Here is a 19,656-nt window from a genome sequence, read left to right on the forward strand (position 1 = left end):
CAGCTCATTTTATTTTAACATAAATTTTAAACATGATTGTGACGTGGATTTATCTTTTTAAATAGCTTTATATAATTGAATTATAAAACAAATGTGTCCCAAACAGATCTGATTCGCTGTATAGTACTGTTTAAAAAAGTTTGCATGGCTGTGTCCCAAACTACATACTTCCTAATGAACAAAGTGTAATGGAGTATATATTGAATGGTATTAAATGGTAGCACCAACAGTAAGAAATAAGGGTGCCATACAAGCACACACCTCACTGATTTGCTATTGCACCAATCACACTCTGTGGGCGGAGCTTAGTTTAATTGCTCTCTACCGCGCCCTTTAAATTGTTCTCCTCAGGTGATGCTGTTAGATCTGTGTTTAGTTAAAGATGGTGGTGCAAGAGCTGGTAGTCTTACTTGGTACCTGTGCCATTGTCTGTAGCGCCCAAGCATATAATGTTCTATGGCTAATGTCACCCTCACATATTGGCAAATTGAGTAATTACCCCAGTCAGAGTCAGTCAGGAGAACTGGATGTGGCACAGCAAGGGCTCTACCAGTTTGGACAATCTCCACCAAATAGTGGTCAAGCATGGCAGCAGGTCCCCACCGCCTCTGCAACTGTAGATCAGTGTGAGGTGAGTGAATCGTCCCGAGTGGGCTGTGGAGAACCTGGCATTTCACCTGCTGAATGTGAAACTCTCAATTGCTGTTTTGATAACAGACGGTTCATTCGTGCCTATGATGGACCTTTGTGCTATTATGGAAAAACAGGTGAGTATTAAAAAGTGAATAGCTTTTTAGAAGAAAAAAGTCCAAAGTTTACAATCACTTGTACAGGACGAGTATGTCATGGCTCTTTTGGGATTTCAATAATTTGTTCTTCAATCTCATGTTCTTTTTATGACTGAATAAATTCAATACATACTACTATTTTTTTATAGTAGTTAATTGTTAAACAATTTTATTAATATGATCTTTCAAAGTTCCAGATGTAACAGTCTGGGGTCTCATTTGTGATACAGGATGTCCCTAAAGTCTGGACATAATGCATATTTTCAATACATTTTTCAACAGCATTTTATTTTATTAGAATATTAATCAATAACATCTTCAATGTGTTTCCATTATTTGTGATGCAATATGTATATGTGTGTATTTTAGTAAACATATAGTTAGTTATAGTTGTGATATTTTCTATGTGTCCAGACTTTAGGGACACCCTGTATATTGTGCATCATTTACATGCTTTCAAAGAAAGATGGGTCTGGACCTCAGATAAGTCAGTCTACTGAAGCACAATTTCACATTGATGCCATGCTGTCAAAACATACAATTGTGGTTTGGCATTGTCATGCTTAAACAAGTGGGGAACATTTGTCAAACATTTAGACACAGAAGTTAAAACTTCTGAACTGATGAACCTTGTGTAATGAGTAACTACCATTTCTGTCATGAATGTAACCAAAGTGTAAAACATGACGTTAAAATCCTAATAAATTAATAAATAAATAAATAAATAGACACAGAAGAATGAAAGTTTACCTGAGTGAGTGTCAGCAGATGTGAGACGTCTTTAAGCATTCTCCTATTTTCTTATTGGGTGGCATGGTGGCTAAGTGGGTAGCACTGTCGCCTCACAGCAAGAAGGTCCTGGGTTCAATCCCCATGCAGGGCGGTCCGGGTCCTTTCTGTGCGGAGTTTGCATGTTCTCCCCGTGTCTGTGTGGGTTTCCTCCGGGTGCTCCGGTTTCCTCCCACAGTCCAAAGACATGCAAGTGAGTTGAATTAGAGATACAAAATTGTCCATGACTGTTTGATATAACCTTGTGAACTGATAAACCTTGTGTGTAATGAGTGACTACCGTTCCTGTCATGAATGTAACCAAAGTGTAGAACATGACGTTAAAATCCTAATAAACAAACAAACCTGCTTTCTTATTGTGATCCCTATGCCATGCCCCAGCACATTCACACTGGCTGACAAGACTCACAGATTTAGTTATTGGTTTTAAATGAATGTTGGGAATATTGTCTGTTACATCTATTAATTTCTATCTAAAGCCAATGGTAGTGCTTAATTGTGACCATTTAATATTTTATATATTCAAGTTTTTTGGCACCTCAAAATTTTGTGCCTTAGATAACAGCATGAGCCAAACCAAACTTTTGTTTTGAATATGAAGCTGTTATTTCTGTTACGTATCTCATTTTAATCTACTGTGTACTTGGTTATTTCAGTCACAGTGCAGTGCACTAAGGATGGGCAGTTTGTGTTGGTGATAGCCAGAGATGCCACCGTGCCAGAGATTGATCTGGACAACATCAGTGTTGTGGAATCTACTGATAGCTCCTGCAAAGCCGTTGACAGTAATGATGACTTTGCTATTTACCAATTTCCAGTCACTGCTTGTGGTACAAGAATAAAGGTGTGTTTGTAGATTTACATTAAGTTACTAAATACTTAAAACACATTTTAATATTAGACTAAGGTTAAAAATGTACATACCTGTGTCAGAGATATGAATGTTATGGCAGTCTTGGAATTTCTGTGACAAAATTATCGTGGATGGGGTCAACCAATGGTACCTTAACTCAGTCAAGTAAATCAAAAACAAGGCTACAATGAGACACATGCACATAGTTGTCATTACTAGCAAATAAAACATGCCAAAGTTCCATTTGCTCCAAAGTACCATGAGCTCACAGCATGCTTTTCTGCTACTGTGGCTCACCTTGTGACCACTAGCCAAATCTCTTCATAATGTGATTTTTTTTTTTTTAGGTGGACGGAGACTATGTTGTTTATGAGAACATGATTGCATCATCGTATGAAGTAGGGGTCAGTGCTCGAGGCTCAATCACCAGAGACAGCTCCTATATGTGAGTAGCAAATATTGACCCCTACACTGGTCCTAATATCTAATATTAATAACTTTTAACAACTTTTAATGAATAAATATTAACAACATTTGGAGCATGTGACTGTTGTTCCTGCAGGGTGGCGTTTGAGTGCAGATATTTGTCTACAGCAGTGGAGAGTTTGAAGTTGGAAGTGAACACACCTCCTGCTCCTTCACCAGTACTTCAGCAAGGTCCTCTGAGGGTGGAGCTCAGGCTCGCAAATGGTGTCTGTTTCAGTGGAGAATGTTCAGATGGTAAGCACACTTTACAACACTGAAGAAGCTTGGAAGTAATGGAATACAATTGTTTAGATTTTTTAGCCTACCTCCCAACTATGGGGTGGCACAGTGGCTCAGTGGGTAGCACTGTCGCCTCACAGCAAGATGGTCCTGGGTTCGATCCCCAGGTGGGGCAGTCTGGGTCCTTTCTGTGTGGAGTTTGCATGTTCTCCCTGTGTCTGCATGGGTTTCCTCCCACAGTCCAAAGATGTGCAAGTGAGGTGAATTGGAGATACAAAATTGTCCATGACTGTGTTTAACATTAAACTTGTGAACTGATGTAACCAGTAACTACCGTGTCTGTCATTAATGTAACCAAACTGTGCAAAACATGATGTTAAAATCCTAATAAATAATAGCTTTTGTTACTTCAGATAATATGTACAGCTCCTACTACACTAAGGTGGACTACCCTGTTACTAAAGTACTGAGGGACCCAGTGTTTGTTGAAGTACGCATGCTGGAGAGGACTGATCCTAATATTGGGTTGTTACTGGACCGCTGTTGGGCCACCAGTAACCCAGATCCCTCCAGTACACAACAGTGGGAACTGCTGGTTAATGGGTAAGCTGTAGTCTTGCTATTGAAGCCTAGACCAACCTGTCTGAGCTTCCATATTTTAGTGTCTCCTAATTGCAATTAAACCTGTGCTGTTGTGCCTTCACTAGGTGTCCTATAAAGATGAGCTTATACCTGTCTGAGCTTCCATATTTTAGTGTCTCTTTAAAATGAGCTTATTTTGAGCTTAAAGATGAGCTTATACCTGTCTGAGCTTCCATATTTTAGTGTCTCCTAAAAATGAGCTTATTTTGAGCTTAAAGATGAGCTTATACCTGTCTGAGCTTCCATAATTTAGTGTCTCCTAATTGCAATTAAACCTGTGCTGTTGTGCCTTCACTAGGTGTCCTATAAAGATGAGCTTATACCTGTCTGAGCTTCCATATTTTAGTGTCTCCTAAAAATGAGCTTATTTTGAGCTTAAAGATGAGCTTATACCTGTCTGAGCTTCCATAATTTAGTGTCTCCTAATTGCAATTAAACCTGTGCTGTTGTGCCTTCACTAGGTGTCCTATAAAGATGAGCTTATACCTGTCTGAGCTTCCATATTTTAGTGTCTCCTAAAAATGAGCTTATTTTGAGCTTAAAGATGAGCTTATACCTGTCTGAGCTTCCATATTTTAGTGTCTCCTAATTTAGTGTCTCCTAATTGCAATTAAACCTGTGCTGTTGTGCCTTCACTAGGTGTCCCTATAAAGATGACCGTTACCTCACTACGATTGTTCCAGTTAGTGCCACATCTGGCCTGCAGTACCCAACTCACTACAAACGCTTCACTGTGAAGATGTTTGCTTTTGTAGATGAGACCTCATTGTTACAGTCACAGAAACAGGTATGGACGAGTCATCATTAAATATGCTTGTATTTGATTTGTTTGTGCATGGATAGAATATGTTGCTTGGAAATGTGGGTATTAATTATTTATTGTGACTCCTTCTTACTGTTTTAAACACATTACAGTTTACCTTTTACCTTATACATTGTATATGAAAGGGTACTTGGGAACTTTGGATTATCCCCAAGGTTCAATTTCAACACAGAAGGCAAAACATTTCTCCTGTTATTTCTATGAATCAATAAAACCAGTCAGTCACGATTGCCAGTTTCTGCACCAAAAAAAAAATCTACACATTATTGACCTCCATGCCTGGAACTTCTTGTCAATATGGATCATCAGTTTGTCTGGTGCAAGAAAACCAAGGCTTATGACCAGAAGAATACTGTCCCCACTGTCAGGTTTGATCATCACTCCATAGGACTGTCATAGAACTCTGCAGGCCTAGCCAAATTCCTTCAGTTGGCCTTTCCTGTGCTTCTTGGTCAAGCATGGCATGTCAAAGTCCTTGGTTAAGTGATAATCATATGGTAGCCACTGACACATTAATGACAGTCTTACCTGCTTTATCTCACCAGACAGGTAGGGCTGAACAACATATCTAAATGAAAATATAGTGGAACCTCGATTTAATGGACCTCTACTTAATGGATTTTGGATTGAATGGACTAAATCTGGAAAATCAAATGTCTGGTCCGATTGTTTAAAATTCCCAGGAGAAGCTTACCAAGAACAGTAGTTCAGTAATTGTCTGCTAGCCGGTGCTTTATTTTGACGGGAGGCTTGCTTTGTTCTCGCCTTTTTCTCTGTGCTTTTGCATAATTTTTGCAAGTTCTAGTGCTTAGTTATGCACCAGAACTGCTGTAGTAGCCACCAGCAGTGCTTCAGACTCAGAATTATAGATACTCACTAGAGTCCCCACTACGATGACAGCCACACCATCACTACACAAGTTAAATGAAATTTCTTCCCAGTAGTAAGGTACACCTATTTTAATATTTATTTACAGGTTTTGCATTATGTATTTATATATACACTGATCAGCCATAACATTAAAACCACCTCCTTGTTTCTACACTTACTGTCCATTTTATCAGCTCCACTCACCATATAGAAGCACTTTGTAGTTCTACAATTACTGACTGTAGTCCATCTGTTTTTCTGCATGCTTTGTTAGCCCCCTTTCATGCTGTTCTTCAATGGTCAGGACTCTCCCAGGACCACCACAGAGCATGTATTATTATTAGGTGGATCATTCTCAGCACTGCAGTGACACTGACATGGTGGTGGTGTTGTGCTGGTATGAGTGGATGAGACACAGCAATGCTGATGGAGTTTTTAAACACCTCACTGTCACTGCTGGACTGAGTGGTCCACCAACCAAAAATATCCAGCCAAAAGCGCCCCGTGGGCAGCGTCCTGTGACCACTGATGAAGGTCTAGAAGATGACCAACTCAAACAGCAGCAATAGATGAGCGATCGTCTCTGACTTTACATCTACAAGGTGGACAAACTAGGTAGGAGTATCTTATAGAGTGGACAGTGAGTGGACATGGTATTTAAAAACTCCAGCAGCGCTGCTGTGTCTGATCCACTCATACCAGCACAACACACACTAACACACAACCACCATGTCATTGTCACTGCAGTGCTGAGAATCACCCACCACCTAAATAATACCTGCTCTGTGGTGGTCCTGACCATTGAAGAACAGGGTGAAAGCAGGCTAAAAAGGTATGTAGAGAAATGGATGGACTACAGTCAGTAATTGTAGAGCTACAAAGTGCTTCTATATGGTAAGTGGAGCTGATAAAATGGACAGTGAGTGTAGAAACACGGAGGTGGTTTTAATGTTATGGCTGATAATAATCGGTGTATATTTACATTGTGTATGTCACGTTTATTTTGGCCTGTACAATTTATTAATTTTTTTTTTCTTTCTTCAAGATCTTCATCCACTGCAGTACAATGGTGTGTCAGATCACTGCTACTGAATCCTGTGAACCAATATGCAACAGGACAAGTAAGTAAGGGAAAACTTTATAAGTAATGATATTAAACAGTTTGTTACATTAATGCTATATCAAATACTTTATTTTTCAGAGAGGTCAGTTTCAGCTGCACGAAAATCACGAAAGGATTCCATAGTCTCTAGCGGTATGGTCATCCTTATTGATGATTTGCCTGCTTTATCGGTAAGCCAAGCAGATAACGAGGACAGTAAGACCCAAGTGAAGCCTCTTTAACCAGTCTAACAGAAGGACACTAAATCAGACATAATGCTGACCTTACCCTCGTCACGTTAGTCTAAAATTTGAGGGTGTTGGCTAGAAATAGTACGGCTTAGCTTTCGTGTTAAGCAGTTGTGGACTGTTGGTGGTGATTCTACCACAAAGATCAAAACCTTGTCCTTGTATGCAGGTTTCAAGGGTGTAGGAAATAAAGTGTGTGAGACCTAAACAGCTGCCTCAGTCTGGTCTGTTTAACAAATACTAGTTCTAAATGACCAATTCAAGAACCAGAAGCAAGAGTAATGGATTCCTTCTTGACATTACTGAGAATAAAGAAGCTGTAGGTCCTAATACTCTTTCCATTGACATGCTTTATAACAAAATAAAATAGTGATGAGTAAACTGACTCACAGGTATTTGTCTTACCTTATTGATGGGGTGGCATGGTGGCTAGCAATGTCGCCTCACAGCAGGAAGCTTCTGGGTCCAATTGCCAGGTGGAGCAGTCTGGGTCAGTCTGTGTGGAGTTTGCATGTTCTCCCAGTGAATGTATGGGTTTCTCTGGGAGTTCCGGTTTCCTCCCACAGTCCAAAAACATGCAAGTTGGGTGAATTGGCTGTGATTGTTTGACATTGAAGTTGATTTGATGAATCATGTGTAACCTGTAACTACCTGTCCAGTCATGAATGTAACCAAAGTGTAAAACATGACAAATAAACACACAAACCTAATCAACATTTAATAATGATACTGACTTTTGTAAACAGGTTCTAATGTGCATGAAACAAGTTACATTACCTGTCCTTTTAACAGTTAAACAACATTCTGTATCCTGAATCATTCAACATTTAGAGTGGAATTTTTGGAGTTGATATTTCTTTGTAGAGATTAAAGGTATTGTGAGGTAAATACAAGTTAAAGAACAATGTAACTATAACATGTTAATGATACAAGTTATGGTAAAGCAAAGGATCCAATGCATGAAATTTTCCCAGAGCTAAAAAAGTAACCTAATATTTCTGGGACTGGGCCCCCATCCTAGACAATCTTCTATTTCTATAAGGGGTAGCACTGTCGCCTCACAGCAAGAAGGTCCAGGGTTTGATTCCCAGGGTGGAGCGGTCTGGGTCCTTTCTGTGTAGTTTGCATGTTCTCCCCATGTCTGTGTGGGTTTCCTTCAGGAGCTCCCACAGTCCAAAGGTGAATTGTTCATGACTGTGTTTGACATTAAAGACTTGAACTGATGAACCTTGTGTAACGAGTAACTACCTGTCCTGTCATGAATGTAATCAAAGTGTGTAAAATAAAAATATCTATTTCTATAAGCCTTTTTAGAACACTTTTCTAAGTACAAGGTGATATCTACTGGCAAAAACTATTAATATGGTTTAAAACTGATTAGAATAAAAGCATGTCAGGTTCCCACCTACTCGACCAAAAACTAACCTTTCATTTATACAGGTCTTGGTTTAAGTAGGACGTTTTAATAAATCTGTTTGAGTGGCACATGGGCTTAGTGTGTAGCACTGTCGCCTCACAGCAAGAAGGTCCTGTGTTCGATTCCCAGGTGAAGCAGTCTGGGTCCTTTCTGTGTGGGTTTCCTCTCAGTCCAAAGACATGCAAGTGAGGTGAATCAGATACAAAATTTCCATGACCATGTTTGACATTAAACGTTAACTGATGAATCTTGTGTACTGTCTTGAATGTAATCAAAGTGTGTAAAACATGACAATACAATCCTAATAAATAAATAATATATCTGATTCATACAGACACTGGAACCCTAATACATTTTAATGGCTTATAAATAGATCCACGTTACACAATGTGCAATTAACACCATCAGCTCATTATTTCTCATGTCATTTCAAATTGCAGAATGTTTACCTTTTGATGTTCAGTTGATTTAATAGGTTCCTTCTAGTCATTTTACTGTCCATAAATAAAACCATAGTTCTGCTTGACATGTTTGCTTATCTGCTATCACAGCCACTGTTATTTATGCATGTTTAAACAGTTGCTTTATAGCAAGATTTAAGCCATGGGTGAGCAAAAGGCATATGACAGCCCGCTTAGAGTTTGGTAACTAGCATGTAAAGAAAAAAATTCTGACGATACAAAACTAAACCTTTTGGGTAGGATATCAAGCACTATGTTAGGTAAAAAATAAGCACTGTACATCACATGGTTAATCCCAGCATTACAGTGAAATATTATGGTGGCAGCATGGGAATGCTTCTCTGGTTCTGAATGTCCTTTTCTGGCCCAGCCAAAGCTTAGACCTGAACCCCACTAAACATCTGGCCATTCACAGATCTTCGCCATCCAATCTGACACTGCTCGAGAGTATCTGCCATGAATAATGGGATAAATTACTCAAATCCAGGTGTGCAAAAGTTGGAGAGTTGGAGAGACTAGCAGCTGTAATTGTTGGGCTTTTACAAAGTATTGGCTACAGGGTGTGAACACCTCTGTCAATAAGAGATTTCAGTTTAAGATTTTTAAATTACTGGTGTCTGGCGAGGTGATATGCTCAGTAACATGGGTCCTGAAGATCTTGAGCCATTTACTGTTTGCACATGTTCTTCCTTGTGTCCATGAAAGTTTTTTCAGGTACTTTGAATTCTTTTTTCATTCCAAGAACATGGGAGGAAGTTGAGGTGTACATAAATATTTTACTTTAGGGTAGTGTGCCTGTTACATGGCTCAAGTGTCCTAGGTTTAAAAACTCACCTTCGTTGACAGTCATAAAGTTTGTCATGTTCTCTTTAAGTCTCTTGTGTTTGTCTCAATGTACCATGGTTTTCTTAGGCCTCCAAACATGCATTATGTATTAGATGTATTAACTAAGATTTGCCACTAGGACTGTGACAGTGCCATGTCTAGACAGTAAGAGAATAAGTGACAAGTAGGTGACTCCCCATTCAGCCCTTCCTTCTTCAGACAGGCGATTGCAGTGGTGGGCGCCTCAGGCTGATGCACCACCAGAGTATTCACATGTTCAGGTGCATGTTTAAAGTTTAAAACTTGTAATTACAATAAATCCAACAGCATGTGAAGGCAGCGTACATTGGAGAGTCCAAAAATGCATTTTTAGCAGTTGCTTCCTCTCAGGCAGTGATTGCTCCTTTCTCCTCAGCTTTGGGGTATTCGATCTCCATTGCTAACAAGAACTCTGCACAAAAAAGCAATACACGCTGTTAAAAACAAAAGGAAAATCAGATTTTTTACAAGCAATTGAAACCATATATGGAAAGAACTGACCTTCTGTGTAATCTACATCAGGGGAGGTGGACACAAGGACCCAGGCTAAGCCCACTAACAGTGTAACCACCAGCTGCACTATGATCCATGGGTGTAGTATAGTACGTTCTGTACCCGGCAGCCTGAAAGGAAATAAAATAATCGTGTTATCATGGAAGGTTTTAAACAGCTTGATTAGTGAATATGATGACATGAGACTCACCATAATGAAGTGTTAACAGTGCTGTAGAGATTAACACGATCACTGGTCATCTGCTGGCTCAAAGACAGCACCAGAGCGGAGAAATACACTACAAGAAAAAAATTAACAAATATCAGCAATAAATATATAATAAGGTCTTTTTAATCCTTATCTGTAAATATTGGAACATCAACCTACGAAAGGAAGCAAGAGCTACAGGGTCCAGAGTCAGCAAATTCCTCATTGCAGCTGGTGCTTCAGCCAGATTCACTCTATTAACATTTAAAAGAGAAACACAGAATAGCTATAGCCATTATATCTATTCCAATACATTTAAAACTACACTACCTGATCAAAAGTATAGGGACACCCAATACCTAAACTTTCCCTCCAAAATCATGGGCATAATTAGTGATTTATATCACATCTTTAACAACAAACACTGTCACAAGGAGGTCTTGAATCTTGGAAGGATTTCAGCTAGATTGAAGCACAGACATAAAACATAGTCAGCACTTTAATTCATCCCAAAAGTATTGAACGGGATGAAGTTCTGGACTGCAGTCCAGTTTTGACTGTTCTGTGAGTTAAACAGTTTTCTGGAATCTCCCTGTATGCTGTTGGTTCATGACTGTATTACAAAGAAGAGATTAAAATGAATCAAAACCAGTCCAAGACCATTGTTTATTCCAGAACTGAAGTATTTAGACAGGTTGTATTCTGCTGTATACATTACGGAAACATGTTTTTATTGCTTGAGAGTTCAAGAGGTGTGATTTACACCACTTACAGCCTCTTCGCAGTTTGCATTGTGATCACATGCGTCAACCAAGGGTTTGTGTGCTTTAGCACTTACCAGTACCGTTCAATGAGTATGCCTGTCCTATAAGTTTGTTGTTGTTGTTAGCATGGCAAAAATGGTCAGAACTGAATGCTTTGACGGTGTCATGTTAAAAGTCTTTATGTACTTTACCACAGAGTTTTATGTACTTTACCACTGGGTATGGCTGGGATACTTTTGATCACTGAGTGTACATTTTTGAAAAAGTGATGTTTAAGAATACATTTAAAACCAGGTGCCTTACCTGTCGAAGGCTGACACCGTACTAAGGGTCAGTAGGAAGTAAAAGAGGCACTGAGCTGGGTATGCAAGAGTGTAGTACTGCTGAAGTAAATTAGACAGGGCACTCATTTGATCACCAGCCAAAATGTAGAGTACAATAATGTTCCATACAGCATAACCAGCCAGGAATCCATGAGAGAATAGGCCAATCACCCTGCAGGAAAAGAAAACAGTTACCGCTGCAGACAAATTTACTGACATAATTATATGAATCCAGGAACACACAGAGCAAATGTTGAAAATCCATTTAAAAAGAGAGATCACAAAGCAGCTAATTCATGTTTTAACATTAATCTGATGTATATGAAACACACAGATTATCATTTATTTAAAAAAGTAACACGCACCCATACTTAAATGGTATTTTGCTTTTTAGGCTTAAAAATGAATCCATAAATTGATTACACACCTGAAGCCTCTGTGCATTTTTACAGACACATCTCTGGTTGTCCAAGCTGACCGGATGTCCATGGATGCCTGGTCCTTCTGGTCACCGGTTTTGATCTTTTCTGTACGCTCAGCTGGCTGAAAACGACCTGAGGAAACACACATATATGCACATATACAGTATGTCTTATATGCACGTTCTTCTGACTAATTTAATTATATCTGGACTAAATCTTTAGGTTTTGAGTACCAGACACAAAGAATAGTCTTCAGTCTTAAGATTCATCAGTTCAAGTCTTTTAATGTCAACCAAAGTCATGGACAATTTTGTAGCTCCAATTCACCTCACTTGCATGTCTTTGGACTGTGAGAGAAAACCCATGCAGACACGGGGAGTACATCCAAACTCCACACAAAAAGGACCTGGACCGCTCCACCTAGGAATCCAACCCAGGACCTTCTTGCTGTGAGGCGACAGTGCTACCCACTGAGCCACCATGCCGCCCAGAACCTGGTTTAAAGGGATATTGCATTGTTTTTTTCTAGAAAATCTTTATGTATTGCACCTCTTATGTATGTCAAATCACCACAAATAATCTGTTTTGCTCAAGGCAAGGCAACAAAAAAAGTTGTTTATTTTTAGCTTTGACACTAAACATGACTTGGCTTGACTTTTGCACATTGTAATGCACTAAAACACACTACAATGTTAATTTAATCTAAATTCTGACAGCTAAACTCACGGAACACAGAAACTACCAAAGCAAATGGAATTATGTGACTGGGCTGAGTGAGTGTTTGAACGTACGGCCTCTCTCAATGAACACCTTGGCCACGGGCTGACTTGGACCCTGAGGAGCGGAGAACAGAGCATGCTGGGGGATAGAAGTTTGAGTGCCTGTAATGATGTCATCATCTTCAACATCCAGATCATTGTTTGATTCTGTTTCTGTCACTTTAGGTTTCACCCTGTTTGTTGAAGACATGAGATATTGTGAGGAAGGAATTAAATCCTAACAATGGCGTGTATATCATTGCAACATGTTAAAATACATTTTAAAGGTATTTCTGATTACTCACTTTTTCTTCTTGGGTTTTCGTGTGGGTTCCTCATCTGTATTTTGATCCACCATATCTCCATTCTGCACCAGGTTAGTCTGATCACCCTCAACATCTGAATGATTACAGCAAACCAGAATCACTTAGCTGCTTAATGAATAGCACATTTAGCACGTTCACATGGACATTGTTGCAACTCAAACTCAAACCAATTACTGAGAAGGATTTACATAGAAACAGTAGTGTTGTACTAATTTGCCATTTACATCTAGTTCACAATGCTTGCTACGGCAGCACATGTATTATATTTGGAAAAACTCTAATATACAATAAAGTGGATTGTTTGTTTGTTTATTAGAATTTTAACGTCATGTTTTACACTGTTTTGGTTACATTCATGACAGAAACTGTAGTTACTCATTACACGAGATTCATCAGTTCACATGGTTATATCGAACACAGTCATGGACAGTTTAGCGTCTCCAATTCACCTCACTTGCATGTCTTTGTACTGTGAGAGAAAACGGGAGCACCCAGAGGAAACCCATGCAGACATGGGGAGAACGTGCAAACTCCACACAGAAAGGACCCGGACCACCCCACCTGGGGTTAGAACTCAGGACCTTCTTGTACAGCCGTACATGTTCTTAAGGCAATTACTTTTCTGTATACTGAATATACAGTAGGACTGAAGACAAGCTTCTTTAACCTGTAAAAAAATATGTTACATTGTGTATTAATTTATTCTAAAATTAATGTTGTATAGAGAAATTCTTTCAGTTTCTTCAGTTGGGCAATTTAAATTAATAGTTAATAGTCAGAATTTACATCTTCTTCATATACAGTACTTTACTAACATGAAGAAATAAAACTCTATAGCTTTGAAGTGCATTCCATCAAGTTTAAACCTGGTAAATGTTAATAATGAATAATAAATGAGTGTTTGATCAATCAGTGCATTATTCTGATCAAAATCAATGGCAACAGTGCATTTTGGACAGATATTTGGGGGGGGGGGGGGGGGGGGCTATCCCAGCTTTTCAATGGGAGCAAGGCACACAGTAACACCCTGGACGGGGCACCAGACCATCGCAGGGCAGACACACATACACACACCCATTCACCTATAGGGCAATTCAGTGTCTCCAATTAACCTGACTGCATGTTTTTGGACTATGGGAGGAAACCGGAAGCTCCCGGAGGAAACCCACGCCTGGGGATCAAACCCAGGAGCTTCTTGCTGTGAGGCAACAGTGCTACCCACTGAGCCACTGTGCCTGACCTGAGCCTGACCTGATATAGAATAATAAAATATTTTACAGTCAGTCTTACCAGCAGTGTCTGCTTTCTTTTTCTTCTTCTTCCTCTGTGGTGGGTTTTCAGGGGGTTCAGGAGTTAAACGTTCCTGGCTCTCTGACTGTCTGTGACTGGCCAAACCTCCCATTTCAATCCTGCCACCTTCTGAAGTGAGTAAGTCATTTAATTCATTTTGTTCCAGAAACATTAAATTGGGTGTGTTTATACTGGGTTAAATAAATACAGAAATGGTTTAATAAAAATTGAAAAATGAAAAGTATACAAATGTACACATGCTCCAAATGTAGATTAATTAGCCAGCACATCCAATTTTGCTTATTTATAACTTTGCAATAAAATGAGGTTTCTCATTACATCTCACTCAATGAAATAGAATGGAATGAAAATTTGAAACAAGTCACCTGGAAAGCACTTTCCATTTTAATTTGGAAGCCACACATAATCAAATGTTATAAATGATTTTTCCAGCATTTTTTATTCAAAGTAGAAACACTACAAAAAATCTAGTATGTTAATTGCCTAATGTGCACACTTGTTACATTTAACAATGAATACTGTGATGGTGCCCTTTGACTGAACACTTTTTAGTCTACAGTCTGACAGACACACTCATAAAAAGCAACAAACTGCAAATGGTTCATGTTATCTGTTTAAAAATTTAAACCGGCTCAACTAAGATAAAATGCTACAGCACTTAAAGTAGTGCAACACCTAAATGAGTAATAGTACGGGGCTAACATTGACCACAACTGAATGTAACATAACTTAATTGCCTCATAGATCCAGTACAAAGCTAAGGAAGCAGACTTCAAATTGTGCAAATCGTTACAACAAGCTATTAATTAAACAATTTCTAACTAATGTTAGAAGTGATCTTACCCTCAGGAACATCTGCTCCCTCTGTGCTGACCTCACGCTTAGCTTTCTTCTTTTTTTTTTTTGGAACTGACATGTCGTCTGGAAAAAAACAACAATCACCAACAATAATATATTCTTGAACTTTAGCAGCAAATTGTACAGTATATTAATAAACTATTCAATACTAAACACAGCGTATGTGTTATACAATGTTTGTACTTACCTACTGTGTCTTGACTTTCTCATTACGTGGCCATGAAAGAAGAATATGGGAAGAGATAGTGAGAAATTGTGTATAAGACAAAACTGCAGTGCACAAACAGCTATAGAATCTGTTGTGAAGCTCACCTTGGCAAGGATGGCAATGCACGTGGTCCTCTCTGAAAATCAAAAAGGATTATGAAAACATTAAATAGTGTACATTTTAAAAGAAAATAATGCAGATGAAAATAGACTTCTAGTGCTGTGTGTTCCAATTAAAACCCACCACTTGTTTCTTAGTCATCATCAGTCGGAAGGTAAGATGCTACACACACACACACACACACACACACACACACAAGTACAGTATTCACATATAGCACAGATTAGCACTAAGGTAAATTTGAGGCAGGCACTGGGCCAGGCTGCCGGATTACACAACTAATTACTCAAGAGTCCAAATCAGTGATGTTTATCTGACCTTTAAGTGATTTGTTCTGACCCATTTTAATTCGTATAAATGTGATTGCGAATACTGTGACAAACTGGCACACAGTGTATTCCTGCCTCGCTACCAGTGTTTGTATGTGCTACATTTTAATGCCAGCAGAATCAGGACAAAAATAGAAAAACATTCATTTTTACAGACATTCAGAGAGGCAATTTATTATATTTACTCTGTCCTGTTATACTGACAACTCTGTTGTATTTTAAATAGGAAAAAAAACTCTTTACATCTTTATGGATTAGAAACATGAATCTAACTAATTAGGTTAACGTTTTGGCTCTAGCAGCGTTGACTACAGCAGCAGATTACATCTCCCACCTGCATCACTAAATGAAAGTACCAAGAAAGTCTGGCATTTTTTCATTTATAATGATTTTATAGTGAAGGCTTTAAGGCAATTGTTTAACCATTCCAAATGGTCGTTTTCCTAAATATTGTTTTACCTTATAAGTAATAGTAAGGACAAAGGTATGAGGGAAGCTTAAGTAGGGTGACCATACGTCCTCTTTTTCCCACACCAAAAATTCGTCCAGCCGGGATTTCAAAATCACCAAAAATGTCCAGGATTCGACTTTTGTAGTTTGTGTGCACTTTTCTTTGTGTGTTTTTGCACTGATTTCACCTTTCTCTTTAGATCCCGCCCAAATTACAGAAAAAAAATCTGTGTTTGGTCTCATTTGGAATCCTTGGGAAGCAGAATGATGATGATATCCTTTATTTGTCATATATACATATACAGTTGTACAGTACAATGAAATTCTTTCTTCGCATATCTTATTTTGAAAGCTGGGGTCAGAGCGCAGGGTCAGCCATCTTACGGCACCCCTGGAGCAGAGAGGGTTAAGGGTCTTGCTCAAGGACCCAACAGTGGCTGCATAGCAGAGCTAGGATTTGAACCACCAATCTTCCGGTTGATAGCCCAAAGCTCTGCCCACTAGGCTACCACTGTCCCATGAATGCATGACCAGGAAAGCTGACATGCGTGTCAGTGTTAAATAAAGATGCCAGTTCAGCAAAACACAAAACTGCAGCTAAAAGAGTTCAACAGGTAAAGACTAGATAACAAAGAAGATGTTGTTATTGCTGCAGAGGGAGTCTTTGCATTGTACACCATGAAGCATCACGACTGCTACAGATCAATGTCTTTCCCTTATTCTGAAACAGTGTTTCATTTCCAAATGCGTGTACTAAGATAAAGGTTATTGTCATCGCAGTGATAACGCCACATTCAGGCGAAATAGCTCTACTGATAAACCCTCAAACCAAACCTTCCACCCAGAGCAGGTGTCCGTCTGGCTCATGCTGCCATCCTGCCAAGTGTCCTCTTTTTTTAAAACTTAAAGTTACTTAATACTAGTTTTTGCAAACGTGTTAGATGACTTTCAAACTATTTTTTAAGCAACTGCAATGGATATAACACTAAACGTGAGATGTTTAACTTTTAAGTAGACAAGAATGAACAACTTTGTATCATAATTTAAAGTTTGGTCGTGATTTAAAAGCCATTAGGTAGCAAAATGGGCCATGTTGAGCATCAAAGTTGTGCTGCATAGAGTTAGGAGGTGTTGTAGAGTTTAGTGGGATTTTTTTTCATAAATGGTATAGGAAAGGTAATTTTAAGAAAAAAACATTTAAAAATCATGCAATATAAAGGATCCATTCATTCAGTCATTCATTGTTTGTTATACCACCGCGTTATCCTGGTCACAGTCGCAGTGAGATTTATTGGTTAAAAGGTAGGAAACAGATAGGTCACCAGGTCATCACAGGGCAGACACACACACACAAACACCCATACACACACACTAGGGGCAATATTCAGAAACTTCAACTAATCTGACTGTATGTCTTTGGACTTGTGACAGGGAGAACATGCAAACTCCACACAGAAAGGATCCAGACAGCCCCACCTGGGAATCAAACCCAGTGCTACCCACTGCGCCACTCGTAATATAAATTACTCACTCACTTTCTTAACCGCTTATCCAATTAGGGTCGCGGGGTGGGGTGGGGGTGGTTGCTGGAGCCTATTCCAGCTTTTCAATGGGTGCAAGGCACACAGTAACACCCTGGGCGGGGCGCCAGTCCATCGCAGGATGTATGTGTGACACACACACACACAACCATTCACCTATAGGGCAATTCAGTGTCTCAAAGACTGTGGGACTCCCACGCAGACATGGGGAGAACATGCAAACTCCGCACAGAAAGGACCAAGACCGCCCCGCCTGGGGATCAAACCCAGGACCTTCTTGCTGTGGGGCGACAGTGCTACCCACATAGCCACCGTGCCGCCCGTAATATAAATTAGTTGTTTCTAAATAAAAAATATAAAGCTGGTTCACACTTCATTTACATTCTTTATACCTTTAGCCACGTTTCCACGACACTGACCAGGACGAAGCACTTAGTACAAATAAATAATTAAATAAATGGAAGTTTTTCGTCTGCTTAAGCACATTAAAAAACAATAGGAGTAAATCCGTTACATCTGGCAACACTTTAGAAACAGCATGGAGACTGAAACAAACAGAACTTACTCTGTGTAAGTGTGAGATGGGCGGCAGTTCTCTTCGTTTTATACTCGGAACCTGCGAGTTATATTATTTATATTATTTACAAAGCTCATGAACATTTACCTGTTTTACTTATACTATTTAAATTATATTTCCTTAATACAAGCTATTATTAATCCAGCTAAAAACTATGTACAACAATACATTAGCAATATTTTCATCTTAACACTTACCTTCTCGGTGTCCGAGTCCATTGTTGTTGTTTTTTTTTATTTAATAAATAACACTTTTAACTAATATAATGCATAAATAAACTATTCGAGTTCTTATTTAAACTCAGTTTGATGGAAATGCGAGCAGTAAAATTAAAACTGCAGAGATTGCGCTTCGCTAGTGTTTACGCTACCACCCCCGAATCCCAAATAGCAATCTGTTGTATATGTAGTGCACTATATTTTGTTTAAAAACCAGTTACATTAAGCACCCTATGTAGGGCACTATGAAAATTTAAACAGCCGTTTGGGATGAGGCCGTTAGTGTTGTTTGTTGCTGTTGGAAACGATTAAGACCTTTTCCTGTCATACTGTATCGAATACCTGCGCAAATAGAACGTAATGTCTCTAATAAAAGCGCAACCTGATGCTTCGACATCTGAGTTGTACCTAGCTGAGTACAAGAATAAGGGGTGGACAAAATAACAAAAACTCATGAAAAAATGTTTGTAATGAAAGTTATTACAATACACAATTACAAACACTGTTTGGCTAGTTACAATTACATTGTTTAAAGTTATCATGGCCCCTAAAAAGCCTGGTAGATTGGGTGTTGGACAGTATTAGGACATAGGTTTCCCTGTCATACAGACATATGGGTGACATATTCAATCTGTTGTGGCTGTATTTAATGTTTGAAGCAGAAGTATTTTAAAATACTTGTCCTACCGTTGCTCCCAGGTCCACTATTAAAGCCTTGATAGTGCGTTCTCTTCACTAGCTATCTGTAGCTGCCCGCATTCAGTTTAAAACACTGATGCTCGCCTACAAAGCTAAAAAAAAAAATGGACCAGCTCCAAACTTTAGAGAAGTCATCACAACCCGCTTTGTACCATGCAACCTCCAAGCCACTAGTCTCGCTCGCCTTGATCCTTCACCCAGAACTTGGGGAAGACATGCATCAAGGCTATTCTCTGTACTTGCACCCAAGAGGTGGAACGAACTTCCTCTGTCTGTCCGAACATCTGAGTCTCTCAACGTCTTCAAAAGACGATTAACAACCCACCTATAAATGCCGAAAATGTAAATGAAACAGTGGCACAAATTAAAGGGAATGAGGGCAGTTTACATAGTAGTTGCTTAATTATTTACAGTTCCAAAACATGTACAGAAACAAACACTTATACGACAGTATCTATATGTTGAGAGAACCACAAAGTGCAAATCTGTA

General features: G+C 39.1%; 2 protein-coding genes across 5 annotated transcripts; one reads left to right on the forward strand and one right to left on the reverse strand.

The window, feature by feature from the left end:
- The first annotated feature begins 463 nt into the window (after window positions 1-463).
- Window positions 464-7,088, forward strand: zp2l2 (zona pellucida glycoprotein 2, like 2). Its single transcript, XM_062998109.1, has 9 exons — window positions 464-767; window positions 2,234-2,421; window positions 2,778-2,875; window positions 2,993-3,150; window positions 3,253-3,255; window positions 3,549-3,738; window positions 4,417-4,564; window positions 6,516-6,591; window positions 6,672-7,088. Exons 1-9 carry the CDS (start codon window positions 464-466, stop codon window positions 6,812-6,814), a joined length of 1,308 nt encoding a protein of 435 aa, XP_062854179.1. The 3' UTR covers window positions 6,815-7,088.
- A 1,474-nt stretch (window positions 7,089-8,562) lies between these two features.
- On the reverse strand, window positions 8,563-18,511 carry tmem237b (transmembrane protein 237b). 4 transcript variants are annotated; one of them, XM_062997755.1, is made up of 15 exons: window positions 18,447-18,511; window positions 18,238-18,288; window positions 15,476-15,514; window positions 15,337-15,368; window positions 15,212-15,225; window positions 15,010-15,087; window positions 14,146-14,271; window positions 12,835-12,928; window positions 12,563-12,723; window positions 11,777-11,903; window positions 11,330-11,521; window positions 10,443-10,516; window positions 10,266-10,353; window positions 10,064-10,185; window positions 8,563-9,974 (listed from the first exon to the last, which is right to left on the reverse strand). In XM_062997755.1, the coding sequence occupies exons 1-15, from the start codon at window positions 18,465-18,467 to the stop codon at window positions 9,910-9,912; spliced, it is 1,284 nt and encodes a 427-aa protein (XP_062853825.1). In that variant the 5' UTR covers window positions 18,468-18,511; the 3' UTR covers window positions 8,563-9,909. The 4 variants fall into 4 exon arrangements, with proteins under 4 accessions (XP_062853825.1, XP_062853823.1, XP_062853826.1 ...); XM_062997753.1 differs by having other exon boundaries at window positions 14,146-14,274; XM_062997756.1 differs by lacking the exon at window positions 15,476-15,514 and having other exon boundaries at window positions 14,146-14,274.
- Window positions 18,512-19,656: the final 1,145 nt, after the last annotated feature.

The sequence above is a fragment of the Trichomycterus rosablanca genome, chromosome 6 (genome assembly GCF_030014385.1).
Source record: "Trichomycterus rosablanca isolate fTriRos1 chromosome 6, fTriRos1.hap1, whole genome shotgun sequence".
NCBI lineage: Eukaryota > Metazoa > Chordata > Actinopteri > Siluriformes > Trichomycteridae > Trichomycterus > Trichomycterus rosablanca.